The sequence below is a fragment of the Indicator indicator genome, chromosome 16, assembly GCF_027791375.1.
Source record: "Indicator indicator isolate 239-I01 chromosome 16, UM_Iind_1.1, whole genome shotgun sequence".
NCBI lineage: Eukaryota > Metazoa > Chordata > Aves > Piciformes > Indicatoridae > Indicator > Indicator indicator.
The window spans coordinates 1,073,992-1,089,271 of NC_072025.1; the positions used below are offsets into that span (position 1 = coordinate 1,073,992).

The 15,280-nt window shown below is 55.4% G+C and overlaps 1 protein-coding gene across 2 annotated transcripts; it reads right to left on the bottom strand.

Moving 5' to 3' along the window:
• Nucleotides 1–9,799: 9,799 nt before the first annotated feature.
• Nucleotides 9,800–15,026, bottom strand: LOC128972136 (uncharacterized). Of its 2 annotated transcripts, none has more exons than XM_054387980.1 (12): nt 14,977–15,026; nt 13,588–13,660; nt 13,316–13,330; nt 13,004–13,202; nt 12,692–12,924; nt 12,490–12,525; nt 12,329–12,364; nt 11,878–11,892; nt 11,572–11,764; nt 11,261–11,493; nt 11,008–11,082; nt 9,800–10,198 (listed from the first exon to the last, which is right to left on the bottom strand). In XM_054387980.1, the coding sequence occupies exons 1-11, from the start codon at nt 14,979–14,981 to the stop codon at nt 11,044–11,046; spliced, it is 1,077 nt and encodes a 358-aa protein (XP_054243955.1). In that variant the 5' UTR covers nt 14,982–15,026; the 3' UTR covers nt 9,800–10,198; nt 11,008–11,043. The 2 variants fall into 2 exon arrangements, with proteins under 2 accessions (XP_054243955.1, XP_054243954.1); XM_054387979.1 differs by having other exon boundaries at nt 12,329–12,370.
• Between the last annotated feature and the right edge of the window lie 254 nt (nt 15,027–15,280).

Genomic DNA, 15,280 nt, shown 5'->3' on the forward strand with positions numbered 1-15,280 from the left:
TTCTTCATGAAGTCTCTGTTAAGGTTTGCGCCAAACTGCCTCATTGTGGGCTTGCTGGTCCGCAACAAGCACACCCCTGCACCTCTCTCTCTCCACCTCTTCCCGAATTGGTTTCATTTTCTAAATGTCTAGATCCCCTCAAGTTGTTCAAAGCACACATATATATACATTCTGAAGAGATGGTTCTTCCAACTGAATACTAGCACCTGTAAATATCGACTGTAAACAACTTGGAGCATAGTGTGTAAATAAATAAATTATAAAATCTCTATAAATATCTCTGCCGTTCATTTCGTGGTGAGAATTTACATTTTACATCACCCAGGGAGGCTGTGGATGCCTCCTATCTGGAGGTGTTCACAGCCAGGTGAGATGAGGCCTTGAGCAACTTGGGCTGGTGGGAGGTGTCCCTGCCCCTGACAGGAGTTAAGGAAGTAGATGCCCTTGAGGATCCCTTCCAGCCCAACCCATTCCATGATACTGTAATCCCTCTTGCATGGCAATGAAGTGTGGCACAAGAGGCTGTGCAGTCCCTGTGGCATTTTGTGTTGCTTTCACTCTTGCTCTCCTTTTCCCGGAAGTCCCCTTTCCAGTTCTGAGTGACCTCCAACTCTGCTGTAGAGAAGCAGTTGTGGCCTACCTGCAGCACCCCTGGGGAACTTGAGACCATTTCCTCTCATCCTATCACTTGTTAGTAAGGAGACGAGACCAAGCCCCAGCTCATTCCAACCTCCTTTCATGGAGCCCTAGAGAGCCAGAAGGTCTCCGCTCAGCCTGCTGTTCTGACAAAGGCTAACCCAGGCGGTTTCCCTCTATGCCCAAACTTACCATTCAGTGTCAATCACAAAGCAGTCCCAGCTTTAAGAAACACAAAGCCCCAGGCAGGTTTCACAATTTGCACTGTGTCCAGAATTCCCTTTCAGTCTTTCTGCACCTCTCACAAAGACAAAGAGCAGGAGAGGTCAGCTGCAAGCCAATGACTACTGACCCACCCCACTCCTGCTGCATTCCCCAAATACCATCCCAGCACCCGGGGGGGTGTCCCAACCATAACGTGTGGTTCCTAGACAGGACTGAGACACTCATAGCATCCAGTGCTATGAGTCCCAAGCCCCAGTTATAGGAAGGTTGCCACCCTGGAGGTGGCCATTTACCAGGAGACTCATGGAGCTGGCCCAGCCTCCCTAGTAACAAGTGATGGGAGGAGAGGAAATGACCTTTAGTTTCACCAGGGCATGTTTAAGTTGGACTGAAGAAGAAACTTCTTCACTGCAAGTCTTCCCGAAGACTGGCACAGGTTGCCCAGGGAGGAGGTTGAATCCCCATCCCTGCAGGGGTTTCAAAGAGGCAGAGATGTGGTGCTGAGGGCCATGGTTAGCACCAGCCTTGGTAGAGTTAAGTAATGGTTGGACTCCACGATCTCAAAGGTGTTTCCCAAGAAAAGCAATTCCGAGTGTATGATCCTGGCTGCAAGTCAACCCCAGCCCCAGCATCACATTTTGGCTGGTAGTGCAGGAGTCCTTGCTGGAGGAGAGCTCTGATAAGCATTTTGAGGGCTCTGAGGAGCCTTTGGATGGCTCTAGGGAGCAGGAGGCCAAGGTCAGCAAGGCAGAGGTGTCCTGGCTGGCCAAGCACAAGGCCTACATCCTGCAGCCTGCTCACCTCCTGCTCCTGCACAACACCAAAGCTCTGCCGCAGAGCCACAGCACTGCAGGGAGCCCCTGCCCCAGGCCTGTGTGTGCCACAGGGCCAGCAGTGGTGTCCAGCAGCCTGGGCTGGTGATGTCCTTCTCTCCAGCCACGAGCCTTTGGTCAGAGCTGCGTGCCCCTGTGCAGCTGAGGAGGGCAGGCATGGGGCAGCTGGCTGGGCTCCTGGCAGCAGCCCAAGCTCAGCCCAGCCCAGCCCAGCCCAGCTGCCTGGGGACACGTTGTCTGCTCTAGGACACCCAGGCAGTACCTTCTGCATTGTCTTGTGCTCTCTGCTTTATTGTCATTGTAGATGTTGGTGGAGGGAAATGGGGACATGTAATGGAGGGAGCAGGAATGAAGCCCCTCATGAATGCATGGCAATGAAGCTGCAGCAAGCAGAAGGGAACAGCTCCTCCTCAGCAAAGGTCCTTCCCTGGGATGAGGCGTTGGGCAATGTGGGTGGGGCAATGCTGAGGCTCCTCTGTGGGTCAGGGCTGGTCATGCTCATGGTGATGTGGCTGTTGCTGTTACTTCACATCACAGATTACCACCCCTGTAATGTCAGGGAGTGGGGATGGGCTGACACTGGGGATACTCACAGCCTCCCTCTGCCATCTCCATGTTGGATTTCCACCTGCAAGAAAAAGGTGTTGTCCCAGGTTACACCCATCCTTGATTGGGGCTGAAAAGCATCCAGCTCCCAGGTGGACAAAAGAAACCTGATCCAGGTGGGCAGAGAGATTTGATTTTTCCCCTCCCAGCAGGAGGGGGCCCCTGGCTCAAAGGTCTGTTCCACTCCCCCTTCCTATCCAGCAAAGCCTGTTTAAGGAGAGACACTTCTTGGTTCTGTCTCTTTCCCCTGCTGTGCCTGCTCCAGAGAGGTCATCTGCTGTTCCTGCTTCCTGCAGCTACCAAGTGGTGCAGCCTAGCTCCATGCTGTGTCCAGACCACTTCTAAAGAACTAAATCCACTTACATCAAGGGAATCCAATGCCAGCTGGGCTTGGTTTTGTATATTTCTCTATTCACCTTAAACTTTTCTAACCTTCCCTGTTACTCAAATGCTACAGATATTCCTTTTTTACTTCCAAACCAATTACAGACCATTTCTTTTGTGGTTTTACCTTTCCTTTCTCCTGCCTAATTTGCTCTGACCTTACTGGGGAAAGGGAGAGGAGGAGGAAACTGAAATGTGCTCTTTTTGGGCTCTTGGATTCTGGGTAAAGCCTTTACCCATCACAGGTGTCCATGCACAGGGGGTTAGGCTTCTCCACTCCTGTGCCCACTGTGCATAGACTAGACCCAGGGGGAACTGGGTCAGGATGCAAAGGCAGGACTGGCTGTGGGTGCAGAAGTCATCACACCACAGCCCTGACACTCAGCTCCATGCTCACCAGGTCCACGTAGAAATCCTCCAAGCCCAGAAGCCAGAGGGCAAAGTGGATGCAGTTGTTGGTGCCTGGGTGATAGCTGCCTGTGCTCTTCATTGCCTCCCTCACGTTGCTATGGAATTCCTTCAGGTCCATCCCACCTCTTTTCCGGTACATCTGGCATTTCCCCCTGGCCCTTTTCAGGGTGTGGAAGCCTTCCTTGCAGATCTGACCAATGTTCCTCCGGACATCCGTGTCTGGAAAATCAAGAGCCACACATTGCTCTGGCCCAGCCCTCCCCATGCTGCAGACACAAGCCGGGGCTCAGGCACTTACTCTGGAAGTGTATGACCTCTGCCTCCCCAAGGTAGACAGCTGCGTGTGTGAAGAGGGAGCTGCAGGAGCCATACTCGTTCAGGGGGAAGAGCACCACGTCCCCAGGCTGCAGAGCTGTTTCTGCCACCTCCTCCAAGACCTCCTCCTGCCCAGGGGTGCCCTTGTGCAGCAGGAAGTGAATCGTCTCAAAGGCTGGCACACAGTCGCCTATGGAGGCAGTGCAGGTGGAACCATGCCCCAACACTGCCTGACCCCAACAGGATTGCACCCATCTGAGGCATCGAGAAATGCTTGAGATCTACATGGGGAGAGGAACAGGACTGGGGTCAGCACCTGTGCCTGGGGGGCAGAGTCCCACCAGCCACTACACCCTCCCTGCCTGTGATGGCTGCTGCCAGGGCAAGGGCTTGGCTCAGGCAAAAGTCAGGCTGTGCCTCCCTGCTGCTGCAAGCTGGAGACATCCTGGGACAAGCCCTGTTCCTCCCCCCTGTCCCAGCGGCACAGCGTTGTGGGCAGCAGCCTGCAGAGGGCTGTGGAGGTGGCAGACTCCTTACAGTGGTACCCAGCAGCCATGTCCCCAGGAGCCAGGGACAGAGCTGGGCTGCTGGCCCCCACAACAAGTGCTGTGGGAAATACAGCAGGGCTGGGCTGGTTTGGGAGCTGCTGGATCCAAGCTGACATTTCCTACTTCCTGTGAATGTGAGAGGTAGAGAAAGACTGAAAACAAAATCTGGGAACAGTTAAAAATTTGCGAGAACCTGCCTGGGGCTTTCTGCTTCTAAAGCTTGGGGCTTATCTGCTAATTCTTACTGAATATTCAGTTTGGGAAGAGAAAAGAGATCTCCTGGGACAGTCTGGAAATGCTCCTGACTTCCAGCCCTCCTCTGTGGCACCCAAATCCACATTCCCCACCTCTGGAATCTGCACGGTGCTGAGTGTTGGACTGCAGGGGAGGCAGGAGGTGCTGGGAGGCTGCTGTGGCAAGAGTGGTGCTAGCATGGGTGGCAATAGCAGGGATAGGCAGCAGCAGGGGTAGGTCCTAGGAGAGGTGGGTGTCAACAGGGGGTGTGCCAGCAGGTTATGGTTCTAGCAGCAACTGTTCCTACCAGGGGCACTGCTAGGAGGGATGGAACCTATTGCCAGCAGAGGCTGGGTGCCAGACTCTCTGTGCCCCTGTCCCCACAGGTGATCACCCTAGGGCAGACCGTGGAAGCCCTGACCAGGCTGTTCCTCCAGCCTGAGTACTGGGTACCAAACGTGTGGGTGCTGGCAGAGGGTCCCTGGTTAGGGACTGGATCAGAGTGCTGGCATCTTTGGCATCTCCCTTGCATGGCAATAAAGTGTGGCACAAGAGGCTGTGCAGTCCCTGTGGCAGTTGTGTTGCTTTCACTCTTGCCCTCCTTTTCCCAGAAGTTCCTTTCCTCGAAGCCAGTGCTGAGTGACCTCCAACTCTGCTGTAGATAAGCAGCTGTTGGCCAACCTGCAGTGCCCCTGGGGCAACTTGAGACATTTCCTCTTATCCTATCACTTGTTAGCAGAGAGAGAGGACCAAGCACCAGCTCTTTCCAACCTTTTTTCAGAGAGCCCTACAGAGCCAGAAAACTCTAGTTCTGACAAAGGCCACCCCAGGTGGTCTCCTCTGTGCCCAAACTTACCATTCAGTGTAGATCACAAAGCAGCCCCAGCTGTAAGAAGCACAAAGCCCCAGTCAAGTTTCACAGTTGGCACCGTGTCCAGGTTTCCCTTTCAGCCTTTCTCTCTCCGTCTCTCACGAAGACAAAGAGCAGGAGAGGTCAGCTGCAAGCCAGCAAAAGTCACCCTGTGCTTCCCAGCCGCTGAAGGTGGAGACATTCCGGGACAAGCTGTTCCTCCCCTCCCCCTGTCCCAGCGGCACAGCGTCGCGGGCAGCTGTCTGCAGGGGACTGCCGAGATGGCAGAGTCCTTACCACGATTCCCATCTGCGATGTTCCTGGGACCTAGCCGGTGACGGAGCTGGGCTGGTGGCACCTCCAAGGGCTGTGGGAAAGGCGGCAGGGCTGGGAGCTGCTGGATCCAAGCTGACCTCTCCTACTTCCTGTGACTGTGAGAGGTGGAGTCAGAGTGAAACCGAAAGCTGAGCCCAGCACAAACTGCGTGAAAGCCTGCCTGGGGCTGTCTGCTTCTTCAAGCTGAGGCTGATCTGCTAATTGCAACTGAATGTTAAGTTCAGGAACCGGGGGAGAACACCTGGGACAGCATGAAAATGCCTTTGAGTTCCCCTAATCCCCCTGCTGTGGCTCCAGAATCCACATTCTCCACCTCTGGAATCTGCACGGTGCTGAGTGTTGGACTGCAGGGGAGGCAGGAGGTGCTGTGAGGCTGCTGTGGCAAGAGTGGTGCTAGCATGGGTGGCAATAGCAGGGATAAACAGCAGCAGGGGTAGGGCCTAGCACAGGTGGGTGCTAGCAGGGGGCTGCCAGGAGGAGATTGGTGCTACAGGGATCGGTTCTAGTGGCAGCTGAGTGGCAGCAGAGGCTGGGTGCCAGACTCCCTCTGCCCTTCTCCCCACAGGTGAGCACCTGGGGGCAGACCCTGGGAGCCCTGACCAGGCTGTTCCTCTAACCCCAGTGCTGGGTTCCACACGTGTGTAGGTGCTGGCTGAGGGTCCCTGGTTAGGGGCTGGCAGATTTCTGTCAGCTTGGCATCTCCCTTGCTTGGCAATGAAGCGTGGCACAAGAGGCTGTGCAGTCCCTGTGACATTTGTATTACTTTCACTTTTTCTCTCTTTTTCCTATAAGTTCTTTTCCCTGAAGCCAGTGCTGAGTGACCTTCAAGTCTGCTGGAGCCCAGCAGCTGATGGCCAACTTGGGACCATTTCTTTTCATCCTATCACTTGTTTGTAAGGAGAGGAGACCAACCCCCAGCTCATTCCATCATCTTTTCATTGAGCCATAGATAGCCAGAAGCTCAAGCCTCCTCTTCTCCTGACAAAGGCTTCCCTTTCAGTCTTTCTCCACCTCTCACAAGTGGTAGGGGAGGTCAGCTGCAAGTACCACCCCAGCACCCAGGTGGGTGTCCCACTATGATGTGGGGTCCCTGGCCAGGACTGAGACACTCAGTACCCAGGGAAGGATCTCACTGCAATTCCCCCAAGTCCCAGCTGCAGGAAGGGTGTGTGCTGGTTTGGGGCCAGACAGATCGTCTCTTGCCCCGAAAGGGACAAAAGAAGGAGACTCACACAAACAGATTGGAGAGTGATGGAAAGTTTAAATGGAAAAGCAATTGGTGAAGCTACAGAGAACTACAAACCACAAAGCATAGTGACAAAGAGTATCCCAAAGCGTACAGAACCCCTCACAGAATTCCCAGAGGCTTCCCAATCCTTCCCTTCTTCCCACCTGAGGGTAAACCCAAACCCCCCAGGGCTCTTTCTTCCCCCTCCCGCTGCTAGGCAAGTCTCAGGCTGGCCAGGTCTGAGACTGCCTCCCCCCCTCCATTCTCCTCCTGGCATTAGGCCTAGACAGGCCTAAGAGGCCTGAGATACTCCCCCGGCATTACCCGATAAGAGAGGACATCTCCCGTGGGAGCAGAGAGGGAAGAAAGAGGAAGAGAATGACTTTGCAGATGGCCTTATAGGGTGCAGGATTTATGGGTAGAAATACGTCGTTTCCTGTGTCCACCCCTGTGGGTGGGCACCCAGGACACCAGAGGTGTATCTCATGCGGCAGTGGCAGGGGGCACCCAGCCTAAACTGCCACATTCCACCCCTTATTTCATACCCATAATTCCTGCACCCAAAACATATCATCAAATCAGAAACAACTTTCAGATGACATGTCTGGCAAAGTCCAAGTCTCCATCTGGGTGTCCTTCCAAAGAGTCTCTCCCTCGGGCTCAGGTAACAATTCAGTCCAGCTCTTCTCCCTCATCCTGTGGAACCTTCCAGCGACGCAGAGTTCATTCTTCTGCATGGTGAACTCTTCATGGATCCGATGGGGCATCCTGGCCACCTGGAAACAACCTCATAACTTCTCAATCAAACATTTCTCCATCCACTCAAGCGGCATGTTTCCACCCCTCGGGGCAATCGAGTCTGAGCAATCAGGCTCCTCAACTCGACTCCTTCCACCCCTTGCAGGCAACAGCACGCTGAGACTTTCCAAAGCTGCACGGACCTTTCCCAAGCCCAGTGCTGACCGCTTCCAGCCGCGGCCCGAGGCTAATACGGATGCACACCACACACAGGCACACCGCTCCCCCTGAGCGTACGCATGCCAAGGCATGGAGGCATCCGGCTACACAGCCCTCCCCCGGAGAGGGAGTGGCTGCACTGCAACCCACCGAGAAGAGAGGCGGAGCCAGGTGCTAGGCGCCATTTTCGGAGCGCGTCCGAAAATCAGGGGAGAGATAACAGCGAGAGCCGCCGTCACCTCTGCAGCCGCGGTACAGATCAAAACCGCCGCCACCCCTCGGGCCACACGAGCGGCTTTTCCAGCCAAAGCTATACTCGCTCCCTGGGTCCTCGGAAGCAGCTTTTGAACTGGAGCCACCGCCCGCCTTCTTGAGTTGCGGGAGCCACCGCTCACCGCCCCGCTGCGGCTAGCCCCCACCGCCGCGGGACAAGCCGACCCTGGTCTGCTTCCGACTGTCCCTCCCCCTTCCTCGGCTCCGCGCCGCTCTGCTCGCCGCTGGCGCCGCGGGGAACAAAAGGGAAAGGGACAGGCACCGCATTCTTAAGCTTTCCCCCAGTGCCTGCAGCTATAGAATCGCCGCTGCCGCTTCGGAACAGCAGGAGGGATTCCACGCCACGGCTACGCACCAGGGTGTCCCCTCGGAACCCATAAAACGCCCACACGGTCGCCCCAGCACAAAACCTTGAGCCCAGCCACCAAAAACCAACAACGCCCAGATACCATTTTAACTTTTCCACCCCTGCTCTTCTCCAATCCAATTTGCAGAGTTCAGCACAGGAACCATCCTCTGCTACCAAAAATCTGAGCTAGTTTGGGGCCAGACAGATCGTCTCTTGCCCCGAAAGGGACAAAAGAATGAGACTCACACAAATGGATTGGAGAGTGATGGAAAGTTTAAATGGAAAAGCAATTGGTGAAGCTACAGAGAACTACAAACCACAAAGCATAGTGACAAAGAGTATCCCAAAGCATCCAGAACCCCTCACAGAATTCCCAGAGGCTTCCCAATCCTTCCCTTCTTCCCACCTGAGGGTAAACCCAAACCCCCCAGGGCTCTTTCTTCCCCCTCCCGCTGCTAGGCAAGTCTCAGGCTGGCCAGGTCTGAGACTGCCCCCCCCCCTCCATTCTCCTCCTGGCATTAGGCCTAGACAGGCCTAAGAGGCCTTGAGGATACTCCCCCGGCATTACCCAATAAGAGAGGACATCTCCCGTGGGAACAGAGAGGGAAGAAAGAGGAAGAGAATGACTTTGCAGATGGCCTTATAGGGTGCAGGATTTATGGGTAGAAATACGTCGTTTCCTGTGTCCACCCCTGTGGGTGGGCACCCAGGACACCAGAGGTGTATCTCATGTGGCAGTGGCAGGGGGCACCCAGCCTAAACTGCCACAGGGTGGCACCTGGGAGGTGAACCCCAGGACCTCCCTAGGGGAGGTCTCATCTGCCAGAAAGGTCATCATGAGAAGCCCATTTAGCACGAGGGTCTGCAGAACAGTTCTGGTGAGGAGCGGCCAAGGAGATTGTTTAGTGTGGAACAAAGACACTGAAAGGAGAGCTTCTGGTTCTCTGTAATTCCATGAAACGAGGTTGGAGCCAGGTGGAGTTTGGTCTCTTCCCCACACATTGACAGGCTGAGAGAAAATGATGTCAAGGGTGATGAAGGGAGGTTTAAGTTGGACTGAAGACAAAACTTCTTCACTGCAAGTGTTCCTAAAGAGTGGCACAGGCTGCCCAGGGAGGTGCTTGAATCCCCATCCCTGCAGGGGTTTCAAAGAGGCAGAGATATGGTGCTGAGGGCCATGGTTTAGCACCAGCCTTGGTAGAGTTAGGTAATGGTTGGCCTCCAAAGGTGTTTCCCAAGTAAAGCAATTCTATGAGTGTATGATCCTGGCTGCAAGCCAACCCCACCCCCAGCATCAGGTTTCAGCTGGTGGTGCAGGAGTCCTTGCTGGAGGAGAGCTCTGAGGAGCCTTTGGATGGCTCTGAGGAGCAGGAGGCCAAGGTCAGCAAGGCAGAGGTGTCCTGGCTGGCCAAGCACAAGGCCTACGTCCTGCAGCCTGCTCACCTCCTGCTCCTGCACAACACCAAAGCCCTGCTGCAGAGCCACAGCACTGCAGGGAGCCCCTGCCCCAGGCCTGTGTGTGCCACGGGGCCAGCAGTGGTGTCCAGCAGCTTGGGCTGGTGTTGTCCTTCTCTCCAGCCACAAGTCTTTGGTCAGAGCTGTGTGCCCCTGTGCAGCTGAGGAGGGCAGGCATGGGGCAGCTGGCTGGGCTCCTGGCAGCAGCCCAAGCTCAGCCCAGCCCAGCCCAGCTGCCTGGGGACACGTTGTCTGCTCTAGGACACCCAGGCAGTACCTTCTGCATTGTCTTGTGCTCTCTGCTTTATTGTCATTGTAGATGTTGGTGGAGGGAAATGGGGACATATAATGGAGGGAGCAGGAATGAAGCCCCTCATGAATGCATGGCAATGAAGCTGCAGCAAGCAGAAGGGAACAGCTCCTCCTCAGCAAAGGTCCTTCCCTGGGATGAGGAGTTGGGGTGCGTGGGGCAATGCTGAGGCTCCTCTGTGGGTCAGGGCTGGTCATGCTCAGGCTGTTCTGGCTGTTGCCATTACTTCACATCACAGATCACCATCCCTGCAATGACAGGGTAGGTCTGTCAGTATGTGGACTGCAGGGTGGCTCAAGAGGGATGGATTGCCTTCAGATTCCCTGCCCTTCCTACTGCTTGCTGCTGGGTTCCCTACTGGCTCTGGCAGCAGGAGGTCAGCAGTCCTGGAGAACCTAAAGGCCTCCTTGGGACAGGAAAGCCCTCCCAAGGACCCCACTGCCTTGCCTGTGACCCTGATTTCCCAGGACGCTATATCTGGAGAAGAGAAGGCTCCAAGGTGACCTTCCAGTATCTGAAGGGGGCTACAAGAAAGCTGGGGAAGGACTTTTTAGGCTATCAGCTAGTGACAGGACTAGGGGGAATGGAACAAAGCTGGAAGTGGGGAGATTCAGGCTGCACGTGAGGAAGAAGTTCTACCCCATGAGGGTGGTGAGACCCTGGAATGGGTTGTCCAGGGAGGTGCTTGAGGCCCCATCTCTGGAGGTGTTTAAGGCCAGGATGGATGAGGCTCAAGCCTCAAGCTAGTGTGGGGTGTCCCTGCCCATGGCAGGGGGGTTGGAACTAGATGATCCTTGTGGTCCCTTCCAACCCTGACTGATTCTATGATTCTATGACCCTCCAGAGGAACCCATCTTTCTTTGGGGACCACATCCCTGATGGTGACTCATCCCTCCCTTTGCCCTCACAGTCCTGATGGGAAGCCATCCAGCTCATGGACCTCAGCCCACTTAGAGATGTCACAGCTCTGTTGGGGACCTCAGTGTTCTTGCGATCCTTGTCCCCTTTCCAGGGACCCCAGGCACCTTTGATGACCCTGCAGTCGTCCCAAACATACCTGAGCCCTGTCTGGAAGGTCTGACACTGGGGACAGTCATGGCTTCCCTCTGTTATTCTCATCTAAAATTTCCACCTGCAAGAGAAAGGTGTCCATGCACAGGGGGCTTGGCTGTCCCCACCACCATCCCCACCACAGCCCCCACCACCTATGGGCCAGACCCAGGAGGTCTTGGGTCAGGATGCAAAGGCAGGGCTGGCAATGGGTGCAGGAGCCCTCGCTCCACAGCCATGATACCAAGCTCCATGCTCACCAGTTGCATGTAGAAGTTCTCCAAGGTTAGAAGCCAGAGGGCAAAGTGGATGCAGTTGTTGGTGTCTGGGTGATACTGGAATTTGCTGTTCATCGCCTCCCAGACTTTTCCATGCAATTCACTGACCTTGATCCCATCTCTTTTCCGCCAAATATTTACTGTCCCACTTGCCTTTTTCATAGTATGGAAGCCTTGCTTGCTGACCACTCCAGTGTTAGTCCGATCAGCCAGTCCTGGAAAACCAAGAGCCACCACTGCCCTGGCCCAGGCTGCACCATGTCACTGGCACGGCCTGGGGCTCAGGCACTTACCCTGGAAGTGAATGACCTCTCCATCCCCAAGGTAGACAGCTGCGTGTTTGAAGACGCAGCAGATGGAGGCATTGATCTTCATGGGGAAGATCAAGATGTCCCCAGGCTGGATATCCCTCTCTGGCACATCATCGAAGACCTTCCCACCAATTCTCTTGTGCTTCAGAAACTGAATCGCCTCATTCTTCCTCTCCTAACGACACCATGGAGGAAAGGTGAGGAGGTGGCAGAACAGGCCCCACCGAGCCCCAACGCCTCCCAACTCCCCCATGCTGCCAGCCAAGGTCTCACCAGGCTCCTACTTACAGAACTGCTCTTCACCTGCAAGGAGAGAGGAAGAGAAGTGGGCTCAGCACCTGTGCCTGGGGGGCAGAGTCCCAGCTGCCACTACACCCTGCCCGTGATGGCTGCTGCCAGGGCAAGGGCTTGGCTCAGGCAAAAGTCAGGCTGTGCCTCCCTGCTGCTGCAAGCTGGAGACATCCCGGGACAAGCCCTGTTCCTCATCTCCTTCCTGTTCCAGCAGGAGAGGGTCGCAGCCTGTTCCAGTGTTTCGTCACCCTCACAGTGAGAAAGGGTCCCTCAGTCCTCCAGGGACTGTTCTGTTCCAGAGACCCCTCAGGTATGTCTGTGAGCCTGCTTTCCCAGCACCCCAGGACTCTTCCACTTTCTGGGGTCTTTGCATCCCCCTTTCATCTCCCCATGTCTTCCTCAGGGACCCCATAGCCCTGCAAGGGAGGCTGACCCTGGGGATACTCACGGCCTCTTGTTTGCCTTCTTCCTTTGGGATTTGCACCTGCAACTGAAAGGTGTCAATGCACAGGGGTTTGGAAGTCCACACCACTGTCCCACAGATGTCCCCACAGCCTTCCCAGGGACCCCAGAGCCCTGCAGGGGAGGGCTGACACTGGGGATACTCACAGCCTCTTCATTGCCCTCTTCATCTGACATTTCCACCTACGAGAGAAAGATTTCCATGCAAAGGAGGCTTGGCTGTGCCCACCACTGTCTACAGCACCAATTGGCTACCCTGTGGAGGGCTTGGGTCAGGATGCAAAGGCAGGGCTGGCTGTGGGTGCAGGAGCCATTGCTCCACGGCCATGATACCAAGCTCCATGCTCACCGGTTTCCTGTAGAAGTCTGCCAAGCCCAGAAGCCAGAGGACAAAGTGGATGCAGTTGTTGGTGTCTGTGTAATACTTGGTTTCGCTGTTCATCGCCTCCCGGACTTTTCTACGGAGCTCACCGAGGTTGATCCCTCCTCTTTTCCGCCAAATCTGGAATTTCCCTCCTGCTTCTCTAGCGGCCTGGAAGCTACTCTTGCTGACCAGTCCAGTGTCATTCTCATCATCCACTCCTGGAGAATCAAGAGCCACGCGTTGCCCTGGCCCAGCCTCTGCCATGTCACAGACAAGAGCTGGGGCTCAGGCACTTACTCTGGAAGTGAATGACCTCTCCATCCCCAAGGTAGACAGCAGCATGTTTCAGGAAGGAGTAATGGGAGACCCAGTCATCTATGGGGACGAGCACGATGTCCCCAGGCTGCTTTTCTTTCCCTGCCACATAGCTGAAGACCTTCCCATGCCCAGGGATGCTCTTGTGCAGTCGAAACTGAATCTTCTCGTACTGCCTCCCCTAATGGCATCATGGAGGGAAGGTGAGGAGCTGGCAGAACAGGCCCCACCGAACCCCACCACCCCCCAACTCCCCCATGCTGCCAGCCAAGGTCTCACCAGGCTCCTACTTACAGAACTGCTCGACATCTGCAAGGAGAGAGGAAGAGAAGTGGGGTCAGCACCTGTGCCTGGAGGGCAGAGTCCCAGCTGCCACTACACCCTGCCCGTGATGGCTGCTGCCAGGGCAAGGGCTTGGCTCAGGCAAGAGCCAGGCACTGCCTCCCTGCTGCTGCAAGCTGGAGACATCCGGGGACAAGCCCTGTTCCTCCCCTCCCCCCTGTCCCAGCGGCACAGTGTTGCAGGCAGCTGCCTGCAGAGGGTTGTGGAGATGGCAGAGTCCTTACTGAGGAACTCATTGGTGATGACCCTCGGAAGGAGCTGGTGCTGGAGCTGGGCTCCTGGTGCCTCCAAGAAGACCTGTGGGAAATGCAGCAGTGGTGAGTTATGTCTGTAGGTGCTGGATCCAAGCTGACCTTTCCTATTCATTGTGCCTGTGAGAGGTGGAGAAAGAGTGAAATGAAAACCTGAGCAAATATAAACTGTGTGAAAACCTGCCTGGGGCCTTCTGCTTCTTCAAGCTGAGGCTGATCTGCTAATGGCAACTGAATGTTCAGTGTGGGAATGGAGTGAGATGACCTGGGATATCCTGGAAATGCTCCTGAGTTCCATCCCTCTGCAGTGGCATCCAACATCTACATTCCCCATCTCTGGAATCTGCCTGGTGCTGAGTGTTGGAGTGCAGGGGAGTCAGGAGGTGCTGTGAGGCTGCTGTGGCAAGAGTGGTACTAGCATGGGTGGCAGTAGCAGGGATAGGCATGTAAGGCAGCAGCAGGGGTAGGTCCTAGCAGAGGTGGGTGGTAGCAAGGGGTGCTATCAGGAGATGGGTCCTTGAGGAATGGGTCCTAGTGGCACCTGAGTACCAGCACAGGCTGGGTGCCAGACTCTCTCTTCCCCTCTCCCCACAGGTGAGCACCCTAGGGCAGACCCTGGGAGCCCTGGCCAGGCTGTTCCTCCAGCCACAGTGGTGTGTGCCACACGTGTGTGCTTGATGGCAGAGGGTCACTGGTTAGGGGCTGACAGAGTGCTGGCAGCTTTGGCATCTCCCTTGCATGGCAATGAAGTGTGGCACAAGAGGCTGTGCAGTCCCTGTAGCATTTGTGTTGCTTTCACTTTTCTTTTCACTTCCCAGAAGTTCTTTTCCCCGAAGCCAGTGCTGAGTGACCTCCAACTCTGCTGTAGATAAGCAGCTGTTGGCCTACCTGCAGTGCCCCTGGGGAACTTGAGAACATTTCCTCTCATCCTATGACTTGTTAGTAAGTAGAGGAGACCAATCCCCACCTCATTCCAACCTCTTTTCATGGAGCCACAAGGTCCCTGCACAGCCTCCTGTTCTCCTGACAAAGACTACCCCAGGTGGTCTCCTCTGTGCCCAAACTTAGCATTCAGTGTCAATCACAAAGCAGCCCCAGCTTTAAGAAGCACAAAGCCCCAGGCAGGCTTCACAATTTGCACCGTGTCCAGGTTTCCCTTTCAGCCTTTCTCTCTCCGTCTCTCAGGAAGAAAAAGATCAGGAGAGGTCAGCTGCAATCCAGCAAAAGTCACCCTGTGCTTCCCAGCCCCTGAAGGTGGAGACATCCTGGGACAAGCCCTGTTCCTCCTCTCCCCCCTGTCCAAGAGGGACCCCAGGACGAGCAGATTCCTGCAGGGGGCTGCGGAGATGGGAGCGTCCTTACCACATTACTGAGCAGTGATGTCCCTGGGATGGATCTGTGCTGCTGGCACCTCCGAGGGCTGTGGGAAATGAAGCAGGGCTGGGCTGTGTTGGGAGGTGCTGGATGGAAACTGACATTTCCTGCTTCCTGTGACCGTGGGAGGTGGAGACCACTGAAAATGAAACCTGAGCAGAGTACAAACCCTGTGAAAACCTGCCTGGGGCTTTCTGCTATCGAGGGATAGGCAGCAGCAGGGGTAGGTCCTAGCAGAGGAGGGTGATAGCAGGGAGGGTGCCAGCAGGAGATGGATGCCAGCATGGACAGT

Coding starts and splice junctions, on each gene's coding strand:
- LOC128972136 (XM_054387979.1), bottom strand. Junction 12,526..12,691: donor CAGACTTCTACAGGAAACCG/GTGAGCATGGAG, acceptor TTTCTCTCGTAG/GTGGAAATGTCAGATGAAGA. Junction 12,371..12,489: donor AAGAGGGCAATGAAGAGGCT/GTGAGTATCCCC, acceptor GACACCTTTCAG/TTGCAGGTGCAAATCCCAAA.